The sequence below is a fragment of the Embiotoca jacksoni genome, unplaced genomic scaffold (assembly GCF_022577435.1).
Source record: "Embiotoca jacksoni isolate LCO1_2020_lvr unplaced genomic scaffold, fEmbJac1.0.p SCAF_16, whole genome shotgun sequence".
Lineage (NCBI taxonomy): Eukaryota > Metazoa > Chordata > Actinopteri > Embiotocidae > Embiotoca > Embiotoca jacksoni.
The window spans coordinates 12,840,440-12,860,091 of NW_027185296.1; the positions used below are offsets into that span (position 1 = coordinate 12,840,440).

A 19,652-nucleotide genomic window follows, 5' to 3' on the forward strand; every position below is an offset into this window, starting at 1 on the left:
TTATGCTGTTTTTGAAGCAATTACTGGATCGATTAAAAAAAATTACAAAATGTTTATACTCATAAACCTCCAAATTCTCATAGAAATGCAATTTATGTCTTTCTGTAATTTTCACACTTAGCAAAGTCATGCGGCGGGCCGGATCCGGCCCGCGGGCCGTATGTTTGACACCCCTGTTCTAGAGAGACCAATTGAAGTCACAGTTCTGATATTTTTGTAAATTTATTAAAAATTAGAAGCTGATTGAGGTCAGATGTATCCTGTTTATTTATTTATTGTCCTTAAGATGTGTGTAAAACCTGACTGGAGACCAGCTGAGACAAACTGAGGGGACTGGACAGAGTTTAGAAAGACACCCACCTGTAATAAGGCTAAATCCAAATGTCCTTCCTCTGGACCTGCAGACTGGGTGACGTGTTTACTGTCATCATGTCATGTATCAGCAGCTGATAGACAGGCCTAGAGACTGGCTTTGGAAATTGGCTGACAGTCCACTTGAGGCCGCTTGTGGACTGAATGAACGGCGGGTCTGGACCTTCCTCAGCACTCGCTCACCTTCCGGGAACGCGGCCCCACTAAAGATCTCACATTTCACACTGCATGTCAGGACACAAAAAACAAGCAATCGAGTCCAAGAAACTCTTGTGTGGATAAAAAATGTGGTGAGAAATGTAAATCGGGTGGGGGGGGGGGGGTGAAGAACCCAGCGGTCTCCATCAACCGGTGGAGCAGCGAGATGAGACCACTCTGAGCAAAACGCATGAGAGGCAGCTTGAAGTCTGCGAACAGCATTTAAAGGAGTCTGAGACCACAAGGAAAAAGATCCTCTGCACTGCCGAGACAAGAAAAAGGAGGTTTTTGGCCAGAACTTCTAGCACCGTGTCTGTCGAAACTTTTTGTACAGTGAAGCATGGAGGTGGTAGCATCATGATATGGGAGGTTTCTCAGTAGCAGGGACAACATGAATACGGAGAGGTCCCGGAAGAAAACCTACAACCGGTACCGGAAATACCGGTGAGAGAGGCATCATCACAAAGTCTGTTTACGGCAGAGTTCATGTCAATGACACGACAGCACAACAGCAAATTCAGCTTTCTAAAGAGGGAGGAAAATGGGAACAAAATCAAACAAAATACTGCTAAATATTATCATAAAACTTTTTTTAATATCTAAGATGGTAGGATACAAAGTCAGACCATGAAAAACAATACTGCTGAGAATGGATCAGATGTTTCAGTGCAGCCCGATCATGAATCCAACTCAAACACTGCAAACACCGAGTACCTTGGTGGACATCTGTCACCTTTGGTCATCAACAGAATTAAGAACAACTTCTTCTCCTCCAGTTTCTAAGTGAGACAACCCGACAGTTGGTGGAGATTCAGTAGCTGCAGAGGATGAGGATTCAGCTCCAGCACCGGCGGTTCTGTCCGCCCCCTAAAGAGGGCGCCATGACTGCAGGAACAGCGCTGCTCGCTAGGAGAACTTGGCCGCCTGCGGTGGAGGTCCCAGGAAGCCTCCGGCCTGCTTGGTGGCGGCTCTGGAGGGAGCGAGGCCGAGCATCTTCTGGATGTTCTGCAGGGAAAACACCACAGGAATGGATTTACTGCCAAAGATTCATATGATCAAGGTTTATACGGAGATTCAAGTCTGCAGTTCAATCCAAACTGAAGTTTATTTTGACGCCCACATCCACCAGCCTGCTGCCACCTTCAATCCAACACCAGATGTATTCATCCACAGCTTAAAAAAATGCTTTCAACCAGCCGCTAAAAACAACAGGGAGTAGCTCTTTTAAATTATTCAAAACTCCACCTCTGGTAGAAATTCATGGGATTCCTGTGATACTACAGACGGTGTTACACACGGTTGTTTCAATCACAAACAATGATCATAGAATAAAAACCAGTCTGTTCATTTGGCAGTGTGGGATTAAAGAGGGCTTTGATACGTGTCTCAGCTACTGAGACTTCCAACTTTACAACAATAGATGCTTCATTGTTTCGTCCCTAAAATGTCAACGACAGTGAAATCTGGAGCCACAGCAAAAGTCCTGCGAGGCGGTTGATGCTCATTACTCATCAGAAAACCAACGAGGACGGGAGGGGACGTAAAGAGGAGCAAAACAAAACAGAGCTCGGTCAGCGGGGGGCAGCAGAGGACAACCGATGCACTCCGCTGTGCTTAGACTCTCCTGAAAACTGGATGATGATCACATGCGGAGAAGGTTTGTACTGATGGAACAAGTCTGAGTAACAACGAGCATAATGAAATGATTTAAATGCTATCTTTAACTAACTGTAGCAGGTCACCGTGACGACGATGACAGCGCTTGGACATCCTGAGAGCTCGTCACACTGAGACAGCCCGAATAAAATCTTGTTCTCGATCTGTGTCAAACTAAATTAAATCTGTTTAATCTGTGCCATAAATTTCTGGTGAATTCAAGCACTTAGAAGAGAAAACAAATATTGAGAAACCTGCTGAAATCTGTGCTGAACACATGTTGCAGCGCCACGCAAGTGGAAACTTCCTCCATCATTTTGATTGGTGTTGTTTGCTTCCCTGAATCTTATTCACGTACAGCAGGTGGCTGGTGTCGTATTCTGACTGTTGGGGCGAAGCATCCGCCACACTGAGGATCAACCCGTCAGGCATCAGCAAAGCTCCACATCAGCCAACGGGAAACGTTGTTCCACGTTCCACCGCGGCTTCGGAGTCACGACCAGAGATTTCACCACTTTCAAGGCTGCTGAATAAAATACTCTGGTTCCCCTGAAATGCAGAGAACAGTTGAGCGGTTACCTGTCTGATGGACATGGTGCAGAGGATGTAGAGGAAAATAAAGGAGCAGTCGGTGTAGTCCTCGCCCAGCAGGTTGCGGTGGGACAGCCCCTGGATGTAGGACAGCGGCACGAACGGCAGCTTGGCCACCACCCTGCCATCGAAACTGAACGCAAACAGAAGGTGAGATGGCGGCGAGAGTTAGGGACACGGGATCATCTACGTTTCTCTCAATGTCTTTTACGTCGTCTAGTTTTCAAATGAAAACATGAAAATATCTGAACAAAATTGGAAACAGAATTTCACGCTGGGGCGACTTACATGGAGTTGAACATGCCCATCAGAGCTGTGAAGCAGAAGCCGATGGCGAACATGGACTTCATACGCACCTGCAAACAGACACGCTTAGGATTTAAAAACTGGAAATTTAAAACCAGACGAGGTTGGAGGAGAGTCAGCATTAAACTGCAGGTGAGCTGCAGAGATGAAGATGAAATAAAAACCCTTCTCACCATGGACAGGTCTCTGTTGTTGTTCTTCAGCTTCTCCTCCTGTCTCTCTGTAATAAAAGCACACATGGAGCATCACACCAGCGCCACCGTGTGGAGGAACACACTGAGCGCAGCACAGTGAGCTCTTCCTGTCAACAGAAAACCGGCTTCTTACCGATCTTTTTCTTCTGTTGACGGCCGGCTGACTCGGTGATGGTTTCCTTTTTCTTCTCAACTAATATCAGACAAGCAAACGGTGAATACTTCCACACAATCTAAAGAATGAAACATCCCGTCTGCCCATGTTCACACTCCAGTCGCTTACGTTTCTTGCTTTGTTTTTCCACTTCTGCCTTTAACCTCTTGTACTTTTCAGTGCGATACACCAAAACCCAGGTAATTCCTGAGGAGAAAACACAACAACTTTCAATGGAGCCCTGCCACCGCGGTGCATCGCAGGGTCGACAGACAGCAAGTATGGACTTAGTTAAATGCAGTTTTTCAGATTTCGACCTGTCTGGCGTTGATCATACAAGTCAGGAGTGGAGATCAATACCTGCTTGAGGCCGGTTACAACCCATTTAAAGAACATGCTATGGCCCGTGTTGGTTAGTTTGTGAATTGTTTGTCAAGGGCAGCTTTCAAGGGTCAGATAATACCTTCACTGAATTACTAATTTGTGCTCTTAAACATTCACACAATAGCTGTACAATTCAATGAAGGGTGCATCGCTACAAACTCTTAATAGTGAAAAAGGATTGCAAACACTATTTAACAAACTTATGAATGAGAATAGGAGTTCAATAATAATAATAACATCAGCATCTGGGCAGACCACAGTAAGTTAATACACAGCGTTGTCACAACCTGAAAATTAATGATACTACGTGATGCCCAGCTGTAGGATGAACAACAGAAAAAACATTCAACACACGTCTTCACCTTCTTTGTGTCACAACCACCTTTTTAAAAAACAAATGTCAGACTGAGGACACCTGGACTTCTAATGATGGACTGAAACCACGTCTCCTGTCTGACCTGTTGGTGAAGCGTCCAATTAGAAACAGTATAAAACGGACAAAGGACAGAACAATAACCACAAGTCCTCCAACATTAACACTCCAATGAGCCTGTTGGTGTTTTAAAAACTGTCATGAAGTTGATGTAGTAAATAGTCGGAGATGTTTTTACAGAATCTGAACCAGAACCACGTCAACGTCCTTCCGGTCTCCGGGAACAAGACGTTATTCTTTAATAATACAACTTGGGTAGCTGTTTTACCTTTTACAATATTTTGTTTTTTAATATTCCCTTAATAGGACGTGTCTAATGCAGCAGCATCGGAGAGAGATTAGTGTTTCACAACAAGCTTCTCGTAAGACTTTTATTGTGAAAAATGTAACCGGAAGATGTGAGCGTCAGATCAACGTTCGGGTCGGTGAAAGCTGCGTTCAGTCTAACAGCAGAAACACGCACGAATATAACCGTTATATGTTATATTGCATTATATTGTATTATATTGTAATATATTGTAATATATTTATAACGTGTCCGCCACCACGAAGCCTCCCGCGGTGTGACGTGTTCTCACCTTCCGCCAGCAGCGCGGTGCACACGGAGATGAACACGATCAGGACGGTGTCTGCGAACATGGTGCTCATGGCGGCAGCGGCCGTTTACCCTGCAGAGAAACGATGTTTGTCCTTAATCTGTCCTTTAATCTGTCCTTTAATCTGTCCTTTAAACCGCAGTTAAAACCCCGGAGAGCACATTCCGCTTCACAGAGCTGTCAGCGTTACCGAAGTCAGGCGTGTGATGAGAACTTCCGGGTCATCAGCCTGACCGGAAATATGGAACTATTTTGTTGTTTTGGGATGTTTTTTTCTCCCCCAACCTATATTATCAAAAGAAATCTGGTTAATATAAAACATATTAGTGATACAGTAGCCTATTGGTAGTCTATCTAAAATAAAACAACAACAACAACAACGGAGCTATTTCAAGCTTTTTTCTAAACAAAGTAGTGACGAAACAATATACACAAAATATTTATCACATTTAACTTCCTGTAAACATCCAAGGCTTGTTTGGTCTTTATACATTTCAATGCTTCCTTAAAGTTTAGTACCTCATTCATAAGAATGTTGGACTGACATTCATAAATATGTAGATGAATTGTTTAGCCATGATCATCAATCCTTTTTTTGTTCTGTATTATAACTCATTACATATTATTACATGACATATTTGGCCGATTGATTGTCCCTTTTCTGAAATCCAGTTTGGAGCTGCTTCTAAAAGGATCTGGTATGACGACAAACAAGAACAAATCTTCTGGAGTTTTTATATCAGCGTCACAAGATGTACAGATTATTTTTCAAAGTTGAATCTTTTGTCTGAGGAACTCATCAGCACGATAGATGTCATTTATCATTTTATAACGAGTGTCCTTTGCTGTTGAGATGTAAAGAGGGAGGTGTTTGGTTCTTATTCACGTTTTTAGGACAAACATTTAAAGGAGTTTTCCTTTTTTTAATGCAAGAGGGAAGAGCTTGTGGGTGAGGGAACCTCCTATGAGGAAATATGGAACATACAAAACAGTTTTATGTTAAAAGAGAATCATTAAAAAAAAAAAGAAGAAGAAAAGAAGCAATAATAAAGTGTGGTTTCTTAATTTTGATGTTTGTTAAAATATATTTTTAGAAGTCATTGCTGTTATTCATGATAAACTGCAACGTCCTGAAATGTGGCGTTTACAGGCCCCAGACCTCAACGGATCCCAAAGGGTTTGATATGTTTTACATTTTAATCGACTAACGGGTCCTCTGCTTTTATACTCTGGTCTTGTACAGGGACTTAAATGATTGTCAAAATCTAGTTTGAAGCTCCTCAGTGATTTAATTCCTATTTAACTCAGATGCTGTAAAGTTGTGTTTTATCAAGGTTGGTGACTGTTTTTTTTTTGTTTTTTTTGTGAGGAAACCAGTAAGTTTTAATTTAAGGCCAATCTTCAGATGGAAACATGAACTGCTTCACCTACAGAAACACGGTTGTGGTCGACAGGCAGTGGAAGTGGGCGAATGGAGAGCTGAGATTGGTTTTTTTGGTTTAAAAGGGTTTTAAAATGAGGAAATCCATCTATATAGCAGCCTACTTTTCAAAATAAAAGTGCTTCACAATTGGGCAATCAAACACAAACATAAAAGAACAGGCTTCAAACTTAACTGTAACTGGCAGATATATCGCCATCATCATCATCATCATCACCATCACCATCGCTCCCGTGCCCTCTGACGTCACCGCCGTGAAAGGGGAGGAGCGCGGCCCTCTGACAGCGCGCTGCAGATGAAGCATGGCAGGCGACAGCGAGACAAAGCCAGGTGACCAAGCCGAAAATGACGGCAGTGATCGGCAGCCTTTCCTCATCGGGGTGGCCGGAGGGACAGCCAGCGGCAAGGTCGGCTTTTATAACAGAATAAGCTGTTTTTCTGTCCAGCCCGGTGGCCTGTTTATTACATATAGCTTCCTATTTGTTTTATGTGTCATCATATGCAGAGGATTGATTTCTTCTTGCGTCAGGGATGAGGCGCATTTTGTTTTTGTAAAACCTCCAGTTATTTATCATGTTATAGTGGATGGTTGGACTGTGTCTGATCAGTAGTAAAGTAATGCAGACCGCTCTCTTGTCAAACAGAAACATGTGCACATGTTACAATAGGATGTTGTTTCCTCAGCTGGTTCAGACAGTGTGATGAAAGTCTGTTTTTATTGTGAGGGATCTCATCGAGGATAAAAGAGGAGTGAGACATCAGGTAATCATCCTCAGCTGCTGAGCTCTGCAGCCTGCAGGTTCATGAAAACTACAGAACATCAAACAATAAAACCACACTAAAGATCAATGAAACAAAGCAGAAGCTCATAGCTATTATATCAATGGTGTCTGCATTTATGATTTATGAGATTTATGATTCATGAAGATCACATCAAATTTTAGAGGTGCAGCTGAGGGTTTTTCATTTTATTTTTATATATAAATGATTGTTATTTCTTGTATTCTTTGTCTTGACTGTTCCCGGGTGATCTGCTGATATCACTCACGCTGGTTCTTTGTAACACTGATGGATCCTCCCGCTTGTTTTCCACTTCACCTCATTTCACCGGTGAGACAGACTTAAACATCTGCATTATCATTCTGTGTGCAGCGTTTCAAACCTTCCTCATGGTTACCAATTACTTATTTATTTTTTTACTTTTGTAAAAGTGTCTTTGAGTCCCATAAAATCATTCTTGTTCTCTCTTTTAAAAGGATCCTAGCCTTATAGTTTGTTGCTCCGTTGCTTTGCAGACAATAATGGTGAAACACTCCTAAACTGTGTCTTATGAAATGCTGAAATTTGAAATGCTTTTTCTAGTACTCAGGATATTCCTCGACATGAGTTGTAGGTGACAGCAGACTGATTGAGTAGGTGATTAATTCATTAAAACCCAGGTTGTGGTTCAGCAGGCAGTTGTTTGTGGCTCCACTTCCTGGTATTGTGGCCTCATCTTCCCTCAGGAGCAAACTGCTGTCTGAACCACCTGGTCTCAGTTTCTGAATGTAAACCGCAGGCTTTGTTTTGTGTCTGATGAGCATGTTTGACTTTCAGGGGAAAGAGTTCCCATCAGCAGCTCTTAACGCTGCTTCTTCACGACAGACATGAGGCGTGTAAATGTTGTCATTTAAACAGACAGCTTCCTCTTACAGAAATAAAAAGCTGACTGGGATGACAGGGGCCCAACGGTGATCACACCTGTTTCTGATGTGTGTTCAGTCGTCCGTGTGCAGTAAGATCATGGAGCTGCTGGGCCAGAACGAGATCGACCACCACCAGCGGCAGGTGGCCATCCTCAGCCAGGACAGCTTCTACCGGGTCCTGACCCCGGAGCAGAAGGCCAAGGCCCTCAAGGGCCAGTTCAACTTCGACCACCCAGGTACCAGGTTCTGTTCATGTGCTGGATCATCGGGGGGCCGCAGGTCTGAAGGCTGCTGTTTATTCGGTTTGACCTGCCGTGTCCTCTCTCCTTCTGTAAAGATGCTTTCGACAACGACCTCATCGTCGCAACGCTGTGGGACATCAAGGAGGGAAAAACTGTCCACATCCCTGTTTATGACTTTGTGTCCCATTCCAGGTGAACGAGTCTCATCACTTCATACACAACACAAGTACTTTAACATCGGTCTTTGCAGCAGGAACATCAATCAGCGCCGTCGCAAAATGGGGATCTTGAATTCATGCAGATTGGTCCAATCCTGAGTACTTTGTTGGGTTTTGTATCGACCACAGCCAAATAAACTTATACATATACAACTGACATTAAAAGGACAGCTGGCTAAATTATTGACACTTCAGCTGCCAGCACAATAAACTGCTGCGTTTGTGCTGTTGGTCAGGAAGGAGGAGACGGTGACGGTGTACCCTGCCGACGTGGTGCTGTTCGAGGGCATCCTGATGTTTTACTCTCAGGAGATCCGAGATCTTTTCCAAATGAAGCTGTTCGTGGACACCGACGCAGACACGCGTCTGTCACGCAGAGGTGACGCACACATCAGCTTTTCTTTGGTTAACAGGAGGTGAAGTGAGGATTTTGTTTTAAGGCAACTAAATCAGCTGAAGTTCACCTCACTAGTTAACAGAAAAGAAGCATTTTATTGATCGTCCCGTCCTCTAAAGAGCCGTGTCCCTGCCTCGTCTTCCCTCAGTGCTGCGGGACATCAGCGAGCGTGGGCGGGACCTGGAGAGCGTCCTGGCGCAGTACATCACCTTCGTGAAGCCGGCGTTTGAGGAGTTCTGCCTGCCAGTGAGTGTTCCCCTTGTGTTTGTACACTCGTGTCCCTGAACGCAGACTCACGGTCAAACCTTTCTCTCTCTCTACTGTTTAGACGAAGAAATACGCTGACGTGATCATACCGAGAGGAGTCGATAACATCGGTGAGTATTTGTGTGGTGTTTTTAATCCTGAGAAGTGTTGAAGACACCACAGTGTTATCACGAAGGACGCGGCCGGGTGGGCGTTGACCTCCAGACTGGCAATGTTGATCTTCAAACTAAAGACGTTAGGAAAAAGAGACGTCCAAAATAAAACTGTCCTTTATTCGAAGGGAGAAGTGGGACAGCCCTCAGTTTGGCCTCGTTGCATTTGAGTCCTGCAGTATCAGAACTATTAGATATAATAAATGTTATATAATAAACTCCAGGAAGAAAAATCACCTTCAGATCAGCAGGAAGTCTCTGAAACTCTCGATGCTCAGCTCTGTGCAGGAAATAAAGCAGTAATATTGAACTGTGGTCCAGATGTTATACTGGTGGTCCAGATGTTGTACTGGTGTTTCAGATGTTATACTGGTGTTCCAGATGTTGTACCGGTGGTCCAGATGTTGTACTGGTGTTCATTCCAGATGTTGTACTGGTGTTCCAGATGTTGCACTGGTGTTCCAGATGTTGTTCTTGTGTTCATTCCAGATGTTGTACTGGTGTTCCAGATGTTATACTGGTGTTCCAGATGTTGTACTGGTGTTCCAGATGTTGTACTGGTATTTCAGATGTTATACTGGTGTTCGAGATGTTGTACTGGTGGTCCAGGTGTTGTACTGGTGTTCCAGATGTTGTTCTTGTGTTCATTCCAGATGTTGTACTGGTGTTCCAGATGTTATACTGGTGTTCCAGATGTTGTACTGGTGTTCCAGATGTTGTACTGGTGTTCCAGATGTTATACTGGTGTTCGAGATGTTGTACTGGTGGTCCAGATGTTGTACTGGTGTTCCAGATGTTGTTCTTGTGTTCATTCCAGATGTTGTACTGGTGTTCCAGATGTTATACTGGTGTTCCAGATGTTGTACTGGTGTTCCAGATGTTATACTGGTGTTCTCACTGTCAGTACAGAAACATCAGAACACCAGTACCAGGATGAATCACTCAAAACATCCCAAAATAAGAAGTGTGAAACTCTGGACACTTTCCATCATAAACAGTCGCCATCTTGGCTCCGTAGAGGAAGGGGCGGGGCCACCGACGTAAAGGATTTTCAGATTAAAAGCGTGTGATGAAGCTGCAGCTGTTCCTGAACACAACGTGTTTATTTTCCACTGCTGCTGCTGGACAGAAGAATCAGAGTGTTTACTGAGTGTTAAACAGAGGACACAAAAACATGTTGAATTCTGGGTAAAATAATTAAAGCTGCAGATATTTAGGAGGGTGACGTGTTCCCATGATGAGGTCATTTCCTGTCAGTGCTCCTGTAGTATTTGTTGTAGTGGGGTGTTGTGGACCACGGCCTGACTGACCTCACCGTACGTTGGTCTCTCCGTACAGTTGCGATAAACCTCATCGTCCAGCACATCCAGGACATCCTGAACGGAGGTCTGACCAAACGCATGAATGGCTGGTTCGGAGATTACGGGACCCCGAAGAAGCAGCCGAACATGGAGTCGAGCAGTCGGCCCCACTGAAGCCCGGGTGGGGTGGAGGAGGGGGGTCATCGGGGCTGCTGCAGCCAGACGACGAGGACCTGCCAGGACATCGGAGGCCTTCTTGGCGAGGTTCTACTCGGACTAAAGAGGGAGCTGGTTTAAAGCGCTTGTATTCACTGAACTTGGGCTCCTTTGTAATTTCCTTTAAACTGCTGTTTGCCTTTAATACAGAACAGAGTCCCGGTCATGTGACAGCCTTCAACCAATCACGGGCCGTTGAGCCCGCCAGCAATGCAATTCTTCTTCAGGCTCCATTTCTTATTTTCTCGGGTCCAAATGATTTTGAAATAGTTTGAAATGTCTGATGTTTGCATCAGCTCGACTTTCTTTTGTCTATGAAGAGAAATGGAAATTAATTATTCGTTACTAGTAAAAGAAAAACAACCGGCGTCCACCTCAAATCATCGGATGTATGACACCATCTCCAAAGAGGACCTTTTTTTGTCCCGTCTCTGCAGACTGGTCGTTACGTTTTATTTTGAATGTCTTTAGATCATTTAACAAGATGTTTGGACGAACATTTCTAAGTTATGAAATTACCACAACGTGTTATTGTTCTTTGGTTCCTCAGATGTTTCCATTTAAAAGATGCACTGACTCAGTAAAACGACGTCTACGTGTTCTGTAAATGTTGTTTCATAGTTTTCTTATGATAAAGTTCTCAGGTACTTTCGCTTGCTTTGATTTGTCACCTTAATTAAAAAAGATTGTTTTACTGTTTGCTCCCAAGTTAAAGCTTGTTGTACTTTAGAATCCACGCGGTGAGAAGAATCACATGACGTTACCGACGCCGAGGAGGTGCAGGTTCTGTGGTTCTTTGTTTTTATGGGTTTCTTTCTTCTGTAGAAACGATGTGACGGGAAAAGGAACATAAACATTTTGCCAACATCATTAGAACTGTCTCTGCTTTTCATTTTACTCAATAAAGGAGGAACTTTACTGAGAAAAAAACAGTTTTATTCCTGGAAGGATGAAACGCAACTTAAGTTTGAATCAGAAAAACAAAACATCACAAAAACCCAGTAACATTTAGAATGAGTGAAGCATCGGGGAACCGGAGTCCTTCTCTGTGTCTATTCTCCCACAATGCAATGCACAGGAGCTGCACTGTCCCGGGCTCTGCAGACGTCTCATTAAAACATGATCAGTGGAGAACCTTTCTGTCTGAGCAGCCGATGGAGACGGGACACGGCCCGGACGTGGGACACAACACTCATCTCTGGAGAACCGGCTGAACATGAATGAGTGTTTTAGGACCAGGACGCTCCGTCCCGACCCGAGGAGTTCTGTCCGAAGAGGCCCCGGTACAGCTCGCCGCGGGCCTCGTCGCTCATCGGGCCACGGTCCATCGGCGCCATGAAGTTGAGCAGCTTGCCGTGGACCTGGAAGCGGACCTTGCGTCCCTTGCTGGCTTTGGTGTCCACCTTCTTCTTGATCTTGCTGCGCAGCTTCTGGATGGCGAGCCACTGCCGGCCCGCGGCCACCTGGTCGTTGGGGTCCGCGGCGCCGGTCCGGCGCTCGATCAGCTCTCGGAGCAGCTGGTGGTAAAAATCATCATCGTCAAAGATGTCCTCGTCCAGGTTCCTGAGATGCGCGTTGGCCTTCGGCTGAAGCTCCGCCCCCTCCTCCTCCGTACAGGGGTTCTGCGACGGGGCTGCCGAGGCCTCCTTCCTCCCCAGGACTCTGTACTCGGAGCGTCGGGTCTGGGTTCTCCGCACCAGCCTGTGGTTGTCCATCAGAACCTGCTCCACCTGGGTCACGACGTTCCGCTCGAACGCCCCGAAGCCTCGGCCGCTCTTCCCGGCGGTGAGCCGGGTTCTGTCGTGCCACTGCCGTAGCGTGGCATCACGGAACGGCTGGAAGGCGGCGAAGCGTTTGGCCATGAGGTCCGGGTACTCCGCCAGCTCCAGCTTCCGTTTGGGCGCCCGGGTCTCCAACGCTGCCTCCTCTTCGTCGCTGTGGATCTCCTCGTCTTCGTCCCGAGCCTCCGTGGCGGCGACGGACCGGGTGTCGGGGTTCTGGTCCAGCAGCTGGTCCTGCAGCTCCAGCAGAGACCTCTGAAGAGCCTTCAACGCCTTGTGGGTGTTCTTCATTGCCGCCGCCAGCTCGGCTCCGCCCCTCCTCTTGAACTCTGGGAAAGTCTGCGGCTGTGGGAGCTGATTGGCCGTCACCAGAACTTTCTGGACTTTGATTCGACCCTCGAGCAGCTGGTCCCACAGGGCCAGCTGGTTCTTCACGGCCCTCCCCTTCTCCACCTCCTCGTCCACTTTGTCCCGAGAGAACGTGCGGACGGCTCCTTCCTCCTCCTCCTCATCATCATCATCAGAGCCTCCATCTTCAGACTCCTCCTCGCTGTCATCATCTTCCTCACTCATCCCCAGGTAGTCCATGTCCTCTGTCAGTTTGTGGAAGTCCACCTTCGTCTTCGGCAACAGTTCAGCATCTTGTATGGCCATTAACTCCTCCTCCTCCTCCTCTTCATCAATAACCTCTTTATCCCCCATAGACTCCTCTTCATCTTCTATGCTACCCTCCTCCTCAGATCCTCGGACCTCCATCAGCTGTTTCCGGGTCACGGTCTTCCCCCGGTACCGTGTGTCGGTGTCAGACAGCAGCGCCGCGTTGTCGCTCCGCAGAGCGCTGAGGCCGACGTCATCTTCATCTTCATCCTCCTCATCCAGTCTGTCTATCACTCTGGCTTTGGTCGCCTCGTCATCATCTTCATTCTCTGGATCCGCAAATTTAGGCAAAGGGTTCAACAAGTCCTCGAGCTGTTGTGAGAACGAGCCCGCCATGACGGAAGGTTCGCGGCAGACACACGTGCGTCACAGTCCGTCTGGTCCTCTCGGAGATGTGCGACGGTGGAGTGACGTCAGTAAAACGCGACGCGAAATGAGTTAGAATACCATTGAACCCTGGGCGCTGTCTTTCAGGTGGAATCCTTTAGGAGACAACCATCACAGCCGGCCTGAAAAATCTGCATGAAAAAAAATCTACTATCACATTAAAGAAACAATAAAATGTAAAGAGTACAGTGGTAGTGAGAGGGAACTGATCAAATCCCTTTAAATCAGAATAACACGTGTGAACTAACAACATATGTGCTCCCACACATCGGAAAATAACATGATATACAAAAGGAAACAAACAGCTGGAGTAAAGTGAACTGAATAAATACACAAACAAAATGAATGCTAAATGTTCTATTGAACAAAATAATGAAGAGGTGAACAACCGTGCATGAATCCTCTTCAGGGGTATTCTTCTTCTTCTTCTTCTTCTTCTTCTTCTTCTTCTTCTTCTTCTTCTTCTCCTCCTCCTCCTCCTCCTTCTCCTTCTCCTCCTCCTCCTCCTCCTTCTCCTTCTTCTCCTTCTCCTCCTTCTTCTTCTTCTTCTTCTTATTATTATTATGGTGGTGGTGGTGAGAACTACCTGCAAGACAAATATCAGGGAACATTAAAGTCCATGTGAAGTTCAACTTTTTACGCATGCGCACACAGTGCGTCGAGGCTCTGTGTTGCGCGTGCTAGTTGAGTTTAGTTCGTCAGACCTCCGCAGGAAGAAGAAGAAGCTCTGGACAGGAAAGATGTCAACCAGCGACTTCTATCTGCGATATTATGTTGGACACAAGGGGAAGTTTGGACACGAGTTTCTGGAATTTGAATTCCGACCCGACGGTAAGTTGAGTTTGGCGGGAACACGGATGTGTTAGCTGTTCCTCGTCGGAGCTAACGGCGCTAGCCACTCGGCGGCAGGTAGGCCGCAGCGGCCTGGTTCTCCTGGTTCTCCCTCTCAGCGGCCTGGTTCTCCCTCTTAGTGGCCTGGTTCTCCTGGTTCTCCCTCTCAGCGGCCTGGTTCTCCCTCTCAGTGGCCTGGTTCTCCTGGTTCTCCCTCTCAGTGGCCTGGTTCTCCTGGTTCTCCCTCTTAGCGGCGTTATTACTGCTAAAAGTTGACTTTATGTATGAAGGAGTACCGTAACATATTTAGGACCAACACAGTAACGTATAAAGTAATCTGTGACGTGTATCTGACAGTTGACTGGCAGGTCAACATCATGTGGAGTTCAGTTTAGATTCTTAAAATCACTTCATTTTTCTTTGGAAGAATCTTGTGAATTATTGTGGAGAGAAGAAATAAAAAAACAAGTGAAATCTGCCGCAGTGACCTGAATGGATGATTAGAGTTCTCTACTAACTGGATGGATGATAAGAGTTCTCTACTGACTGAATGGATGATTAGAGTTCTCTACTAACTGAATGATGAGTTCTCTACCAACTGAATGGATGATAAGAGTTCTCTACTAACTGAATGGATGATTAGAGTTCTCTACTAACTGAATGGATAATTAGAGTTCTCTACTAACTGAATGGATGATTAGAGTTCTCTATTAACTGAATGATGAGTTCTCTACTAACTGAATGGATGATAAGAGTTCTCTACTAACTGAATGATAAGAGTTCTCTACTGACTGAATGATGAGAGTTCTCTACTAACTGAATGGATGATAAGAGTTCTCTACTGACTGAATGATGAGTTCTCTACTAACTGAATGGATAAGAGTTCTCTACTAACTGAATGGATGATAAGAGTTCTCTACTAACTGAATGGATGATTAGAGTTCTCTACTGACTGAATAGATGATAAGAGTTCTCTACTGACTGAATGATGAGTTCTCTACTAACTGAATGGATGGTAAGAGTTCTCTACTGAATGGATGATAAGAGTTCTCTACTAACTGAATGGATGATAAGAGTTCTCTACTGACTGAATGATGAGTTCTCTACTAACTGAATGGATGGTAAGAGTTCTCTACTGAATGGATGATAAGAGTTCTCTACTAACTGAATGGATGAGTTCTCTACTAACTGAATGATTAGAGTTCTCTACTAACTGAATGATGAGTTATCTACTAACTGAATGGATGATAAGAGTTCTCTACTAACTGAATGGATGATAAGAGTTCTCTACTAACTGAATGATTAGAGTTCTCTACTAACTGAATGATGAGTTATCTACTAACTGAATGGATGATGAGTTCTCTACTAACTGAATGGATGATAAGAGTTCTCTACTAACTGAATGGATGATTAGAGTTCTCTACTAACTGAATGATTAGAGTTCTCTACTAACTGAATGGATGATAAGAGTTCTCTACTAACTGAATGGATGATAAGAGTTCTCTACTAACTGAATGGATGAGTTCTCTACTAACTGAATGATTAGAGTTCTCTACTAACTGAATGATGAGTTATCTACTAACTGAATGGATGATAAGAGTTCTCTACTAACTGAATGGATGATAAGAGTTCTCTACTAACTGAATGATTAGAGTTCTCTACTAACTGAATGATGAGTTATCTACTAACTGAATGGATGATGAGTTCTCTACTAACTGAATGGATGATAAGAGTTCTCTACTAACTGAATGGATGATTAGAGTTCTCTACTAACTGAATGATTAGAGTTCTCTACTAACTGAATGGATGATAAGAGTTCTCTACTAACTGAATGGATGATAAGAGTTCTCTACTAACTGAATGGATGAGTTCTCTACTAACTGAATGATTAGAGTTCTCTACTAACTGAATGATGAGTTATCTACTAACTGAATGGATGATAAGAGTTCTCTACTAACTGAATGGATGATTAGAGTTCTCTACTAACTGAATGATGAGTTCTCTACCAACTGAATGGATGATAAGAGTTCTCTACTGACTGAATGATGAGTTCTCTACTAACTGAATGGATAAGAGTTCTCTACTAACTGAATGGATGATTAGAGTTCTCTACTAACTGAATGATTAGAGTTCTCTACTAACTGAATGGATGATAAGAGTTCTCTACTAACTGAATGGATGATAAGAGTTCTCTACTAACTGAATGGATGAGTTCTCTACTAACTGAATGATTAGAGTTCTCTACTAACTGAATGATGAGTTATCTACTAACTGAATGGATGATAAGAGTTCTCTACTAACTGAATGGATGATAAGAGTTCTCTACTAACTGAATGATTAGAGTTCTCTACTAACTGAATGATGAGTTATCTACTAACTGAATGGATGATAAGAGTTCTCTACTAACTGAATGGATGATAAGAGTTCTCTACTAACTGAATGGATGATTAGAGTTCTCTACTGACTGAATGATTAGAGTTCTCTATTGACTGAATGAATGATAAGAGTTCTCTACTGACTGAATGGATGATTAGAGTTCTCTACTGACTGAATAGATGATAAGAGTTCTCTACTGACTGAATGGATGATTAGAGTTCTCTACTGACTGAATAGATGATAAGAGTTCTCTACTAACGGAATGATTAGAGTTCTCTACTAACTGAATGGATGATTAGAGTTCTCTACTAACTGAATGATGAGTTCTCTACCAACTGAATGGATGATAAGAGTTCTCTACTGACTGAATGATGAGTTCTCTACTAACTGAATGGATAAGAGTTCTCTACTAACTGAATGGATGATAAGAGTTCTCTACTAACTGAATGGATGATTAGAGTTCTCTACTGACTGAATAGATGATAAGAGTTCTCTACTGACTGAATGATGAGTTCTCTACTAACTGAATGGATGGTAAGAGTTCTCTACTAACTGAATGGATGAGTTCTCTACTAACTGAATGATTAGAGTTCTCTACTAACTGAATGATGAGTTATCTACTAACTGAATGGATGATAAGAGTTCTCTGCTAACTGAATGGATGATAAGAGTTCTCTACTAACTGAATGATTAGAGTTCTCTACTAACTGAATGATGAGTTATCTACTAACTGAATGGATGATAAGAGTTCTCTACTAACTGAATGGATGATTAGAGTTCTCTACTAACTGAATGATTAGAGTTCTCTACTAACTGAATGGATGATAAGAGTTCTCTACTAACTGAATGGATGATTAGAGTTCTCTACTAACTGAATGATGAGTTATCTACTAACTGAATGGATGATAAGAGTTCTCTACTAACTGAATGGATGATTAGAGTTCTCTACTAACTGAATGATTAGAGTTCTCTACTAACTGAATGGATGATAAGAGTTCTCTACTAACTGAATGGATGATTAGAGTTCTCTACTAACTGAATGGATGATAAGAGTTCTCTACTAACTGAATGGATGATTAGAGTTCTCTACTAACTGAATGATTAGAGTTCTCTACTAACTGAATGGATGATAAGAGTTCTCTACTAACTGAATGGATGATAAGAGTTCTCTACTAACTGAATGGATGATTAGAGTTCTCTACTGACTGAATGATTAGAGTTCTCTATTGACTGAATGAATGATAAGAGTTCTCTACTGACTGAATGGATGATTAGAGTTCTCTACTGACTGAATACATGATAAGAGTTCTCTACTGACTGAATGGATGATTAGAGTTCTCTACTGACTGAATAGATGATAAGAGTTCTCTACTAACGGAATGATTAGAGTTCTCTACTAACTGAATGGATGATAAGAGTTCTCTACTAACTGAATGGATGATGAGTTCTCTACTAACTGAATGGATGATTAGAGTTCTCTACTGACTGAATGATTAGAGTTCTCTATTGACTGAATGAATGATAAGAGTTCTCTACTGACTGAATGGATGATTAGAGTTCTCTACTGACTGAATAGATGATAAGAGTTCTCTACTGACTGAATGGATGATTAGAGTTCTCTACTGACTGAATAGATGATAAGAGTTCTCTACTAACGGAATGATTAGAGTTCTCTACTAACTGAATGGATAAGAGTTCTCTACTAACTGAATGATAAGAGTTCTCTACTAACTGAATGGATGCTACGCGTTTTCTACTCACCTGAATATGTTTTTCTTGCAGGTAAACTGAGGTACGCAAACAACAGCAACTACAAGAATGACGTCATGATCAGGAAAGAGGTAATTTAGTAATACTTTGGTTTAAAATGGATTTTATTTTAATGTTTATATCGCCAGACCAAAAGACAGTCCACTAACAAGGCCAGTTACAGATGGTGTTAATATGCTGTGTTTAAACCATGGTTGTGGTCATTCATTAATACCAACAGCTGTTTATGGGATGGAAGGTCATGATCATGATGGTCAGTCAGATTCAATGTTTCAGTGAACTACTCGGTACCAAAAATAACGACTCCGGGTGTTTTCCCATCATACATGTTGTGAATGTGTCCAGTGTTAATTCTGGTCTGTCGTGTGCACCAACGCAGGCGTACGTACACAAGAGTGTGATGGAGGAGCTGAAGAGGATCATAGACGACAGCGAGATCACGAAGGAGGACGACGCTCTGTGGCCTCCTCCCGACAGAGTCGGCAGACAGGTCGGAGGAGCGGGCTGTGATTTCACCGTCCCGTGTTGGGTTAAACCCACTGATGTTATTTCATCACAGGCGCTACGCGTTGATCTGTTTGTCCAAAACCGTCTTTGAAAGCCTGTTTTCTTCTGATTGTTCTCAGGAGCTGGAGATCGTCATCGGAGACGAGCACATTTCCTTCACAACTTCCAAAATTGGCTCCTTGATTGACGTCAACCAGTCGAAGTGAGTTTTGTGTTTGGGAGGTGGCCGAGTGGACGTTGTGCATTAGGAAGTGACAGCAGAGTAACTGAACACGTCTGTTTCAGGGACCCTGAAGGTCTCCGTGTCTTCTACTACCTGGTGCAGGATCTCAAGTGTCTCGTCTTCAGTCTGATCGGTCTACACTTCAAGATCAAGCCTATCTAAACGTGGATTTTTGCCTGTTTTTATTTTCTTCGGCTGATGTTTCTGTTGTACTAACCGCATTTGTACATTTGCTTTTGATGGAACTGTTTTTTTATTTTAAATAAAGAGTGGGGGAAAAACATGATCTTGTGACAAACATACTCTATGAACATATA

At 43.7% G+C, this 19,652-nt stretch overlaps 4 protein-coding genes across 4 annotated transcripts; 2 read left to right on the forward strand and 2 right to left on the reverse strand.

The window, feature by feature from the left end:
• Positions 1–1,143: 1,143 nt before the first annotated feature.
• tmco1 (transmembrane and coiled-coil domains 1) lies at positions 1,144–5,102 on the reverse strand. Its single transcript, XM_069150979.1, has 7 exons — positions 4,867–5,102; positions 3,601–3,678; positions 3,451–3,510; positions 3,297–3,343; positions 3,106–3,173; positions 2,806–2,950; positions 1,144–1,575 (listed from the first exon to the last, which is right to left on the reverse strand). The coding sequence occupies exons 1-7, from the start codon at positions 4,934–4,936 to the stop codon at positions 1,477–1,479; spliced, it is 567 nt and encodes a 188-aa protein (XP_069007080.1). The 5' UTR covers positions 4,937–5,102; the 3' UTR covers positions 1,144–1,476.
• Positions 5,103–6,599: 1,497 nt separating this feature from the next.
• uck2a (uridine-cytidine kinase 2a) lies at positions 6,600–11,673 on the forward strand. Its single transcript, XM_069150975.1, has 7 exons — positions 6,600–6,732; positions 8,087–8,246; positions 8,348–8,444; positions 8,707–8,849; positions 9,016–9,113; positions 9,196–9,244; positions 10,625–11,673. Exons 1-7 carry the CDS (start codon positions 6,628–6,630, stop codon positions 10,759–10,761), a joined length of 789 nt encoding a protein of 262 aa, XP_069007076.1. The 5' UTR covers positions 6,600–6,627; the 3' UTR covers positions 10,762–11,673.
• Positions 11,674–11,717: 44 nt separating this feature from the next.
• On the reverse strand, positions 11,718–14,072 carry aatf (apoptosis antagonizing transcription factor). The gene is made up of 2 exons (XM_069150971.1): positions 14,018–14,072; positions 11,718–13,759 (listed from the first exon to the last, which is right to left on the reverse strand). Exon 2 carries the CDS (start codon positions 13,575–13,577, stop codon positions 12,033–12,035), a length of 1,545 nt encoding a protein of 514 aa, XP_069007072.1. The 5' UTR covers positions 13,578–13,759; positions 14,018–14,072; the 3' UTR covers positions 11,718–12,032.
• Positions 14,073–14,291: 219 nt separating this feature from the next.
• On the forward strand, positions 14,292–19,621 carry magoh (mago homolog, exon junction complex subunit). The gene is made up of 5 exons (XM_069150980.1): positions 14,292–14,459; positions 18,618–18,676; positions 18,985–19,095; positions 19,232–19,314; positions 19,398–19,621. Exons 1-5 carry the CDS (start codon positions 14,369–14,371, stop codon positions 19,495–19,497), a joined length of 444 nt encoding a protein of 147 aa, XP_069007081.1. The 5' UTR covers positions 14,292–14,368; the 3' UTR covers positions 19,498–19,621.
• The last annotated feature ends 31 nt before the right edge of the window (positions 19,622–19,652 follow it).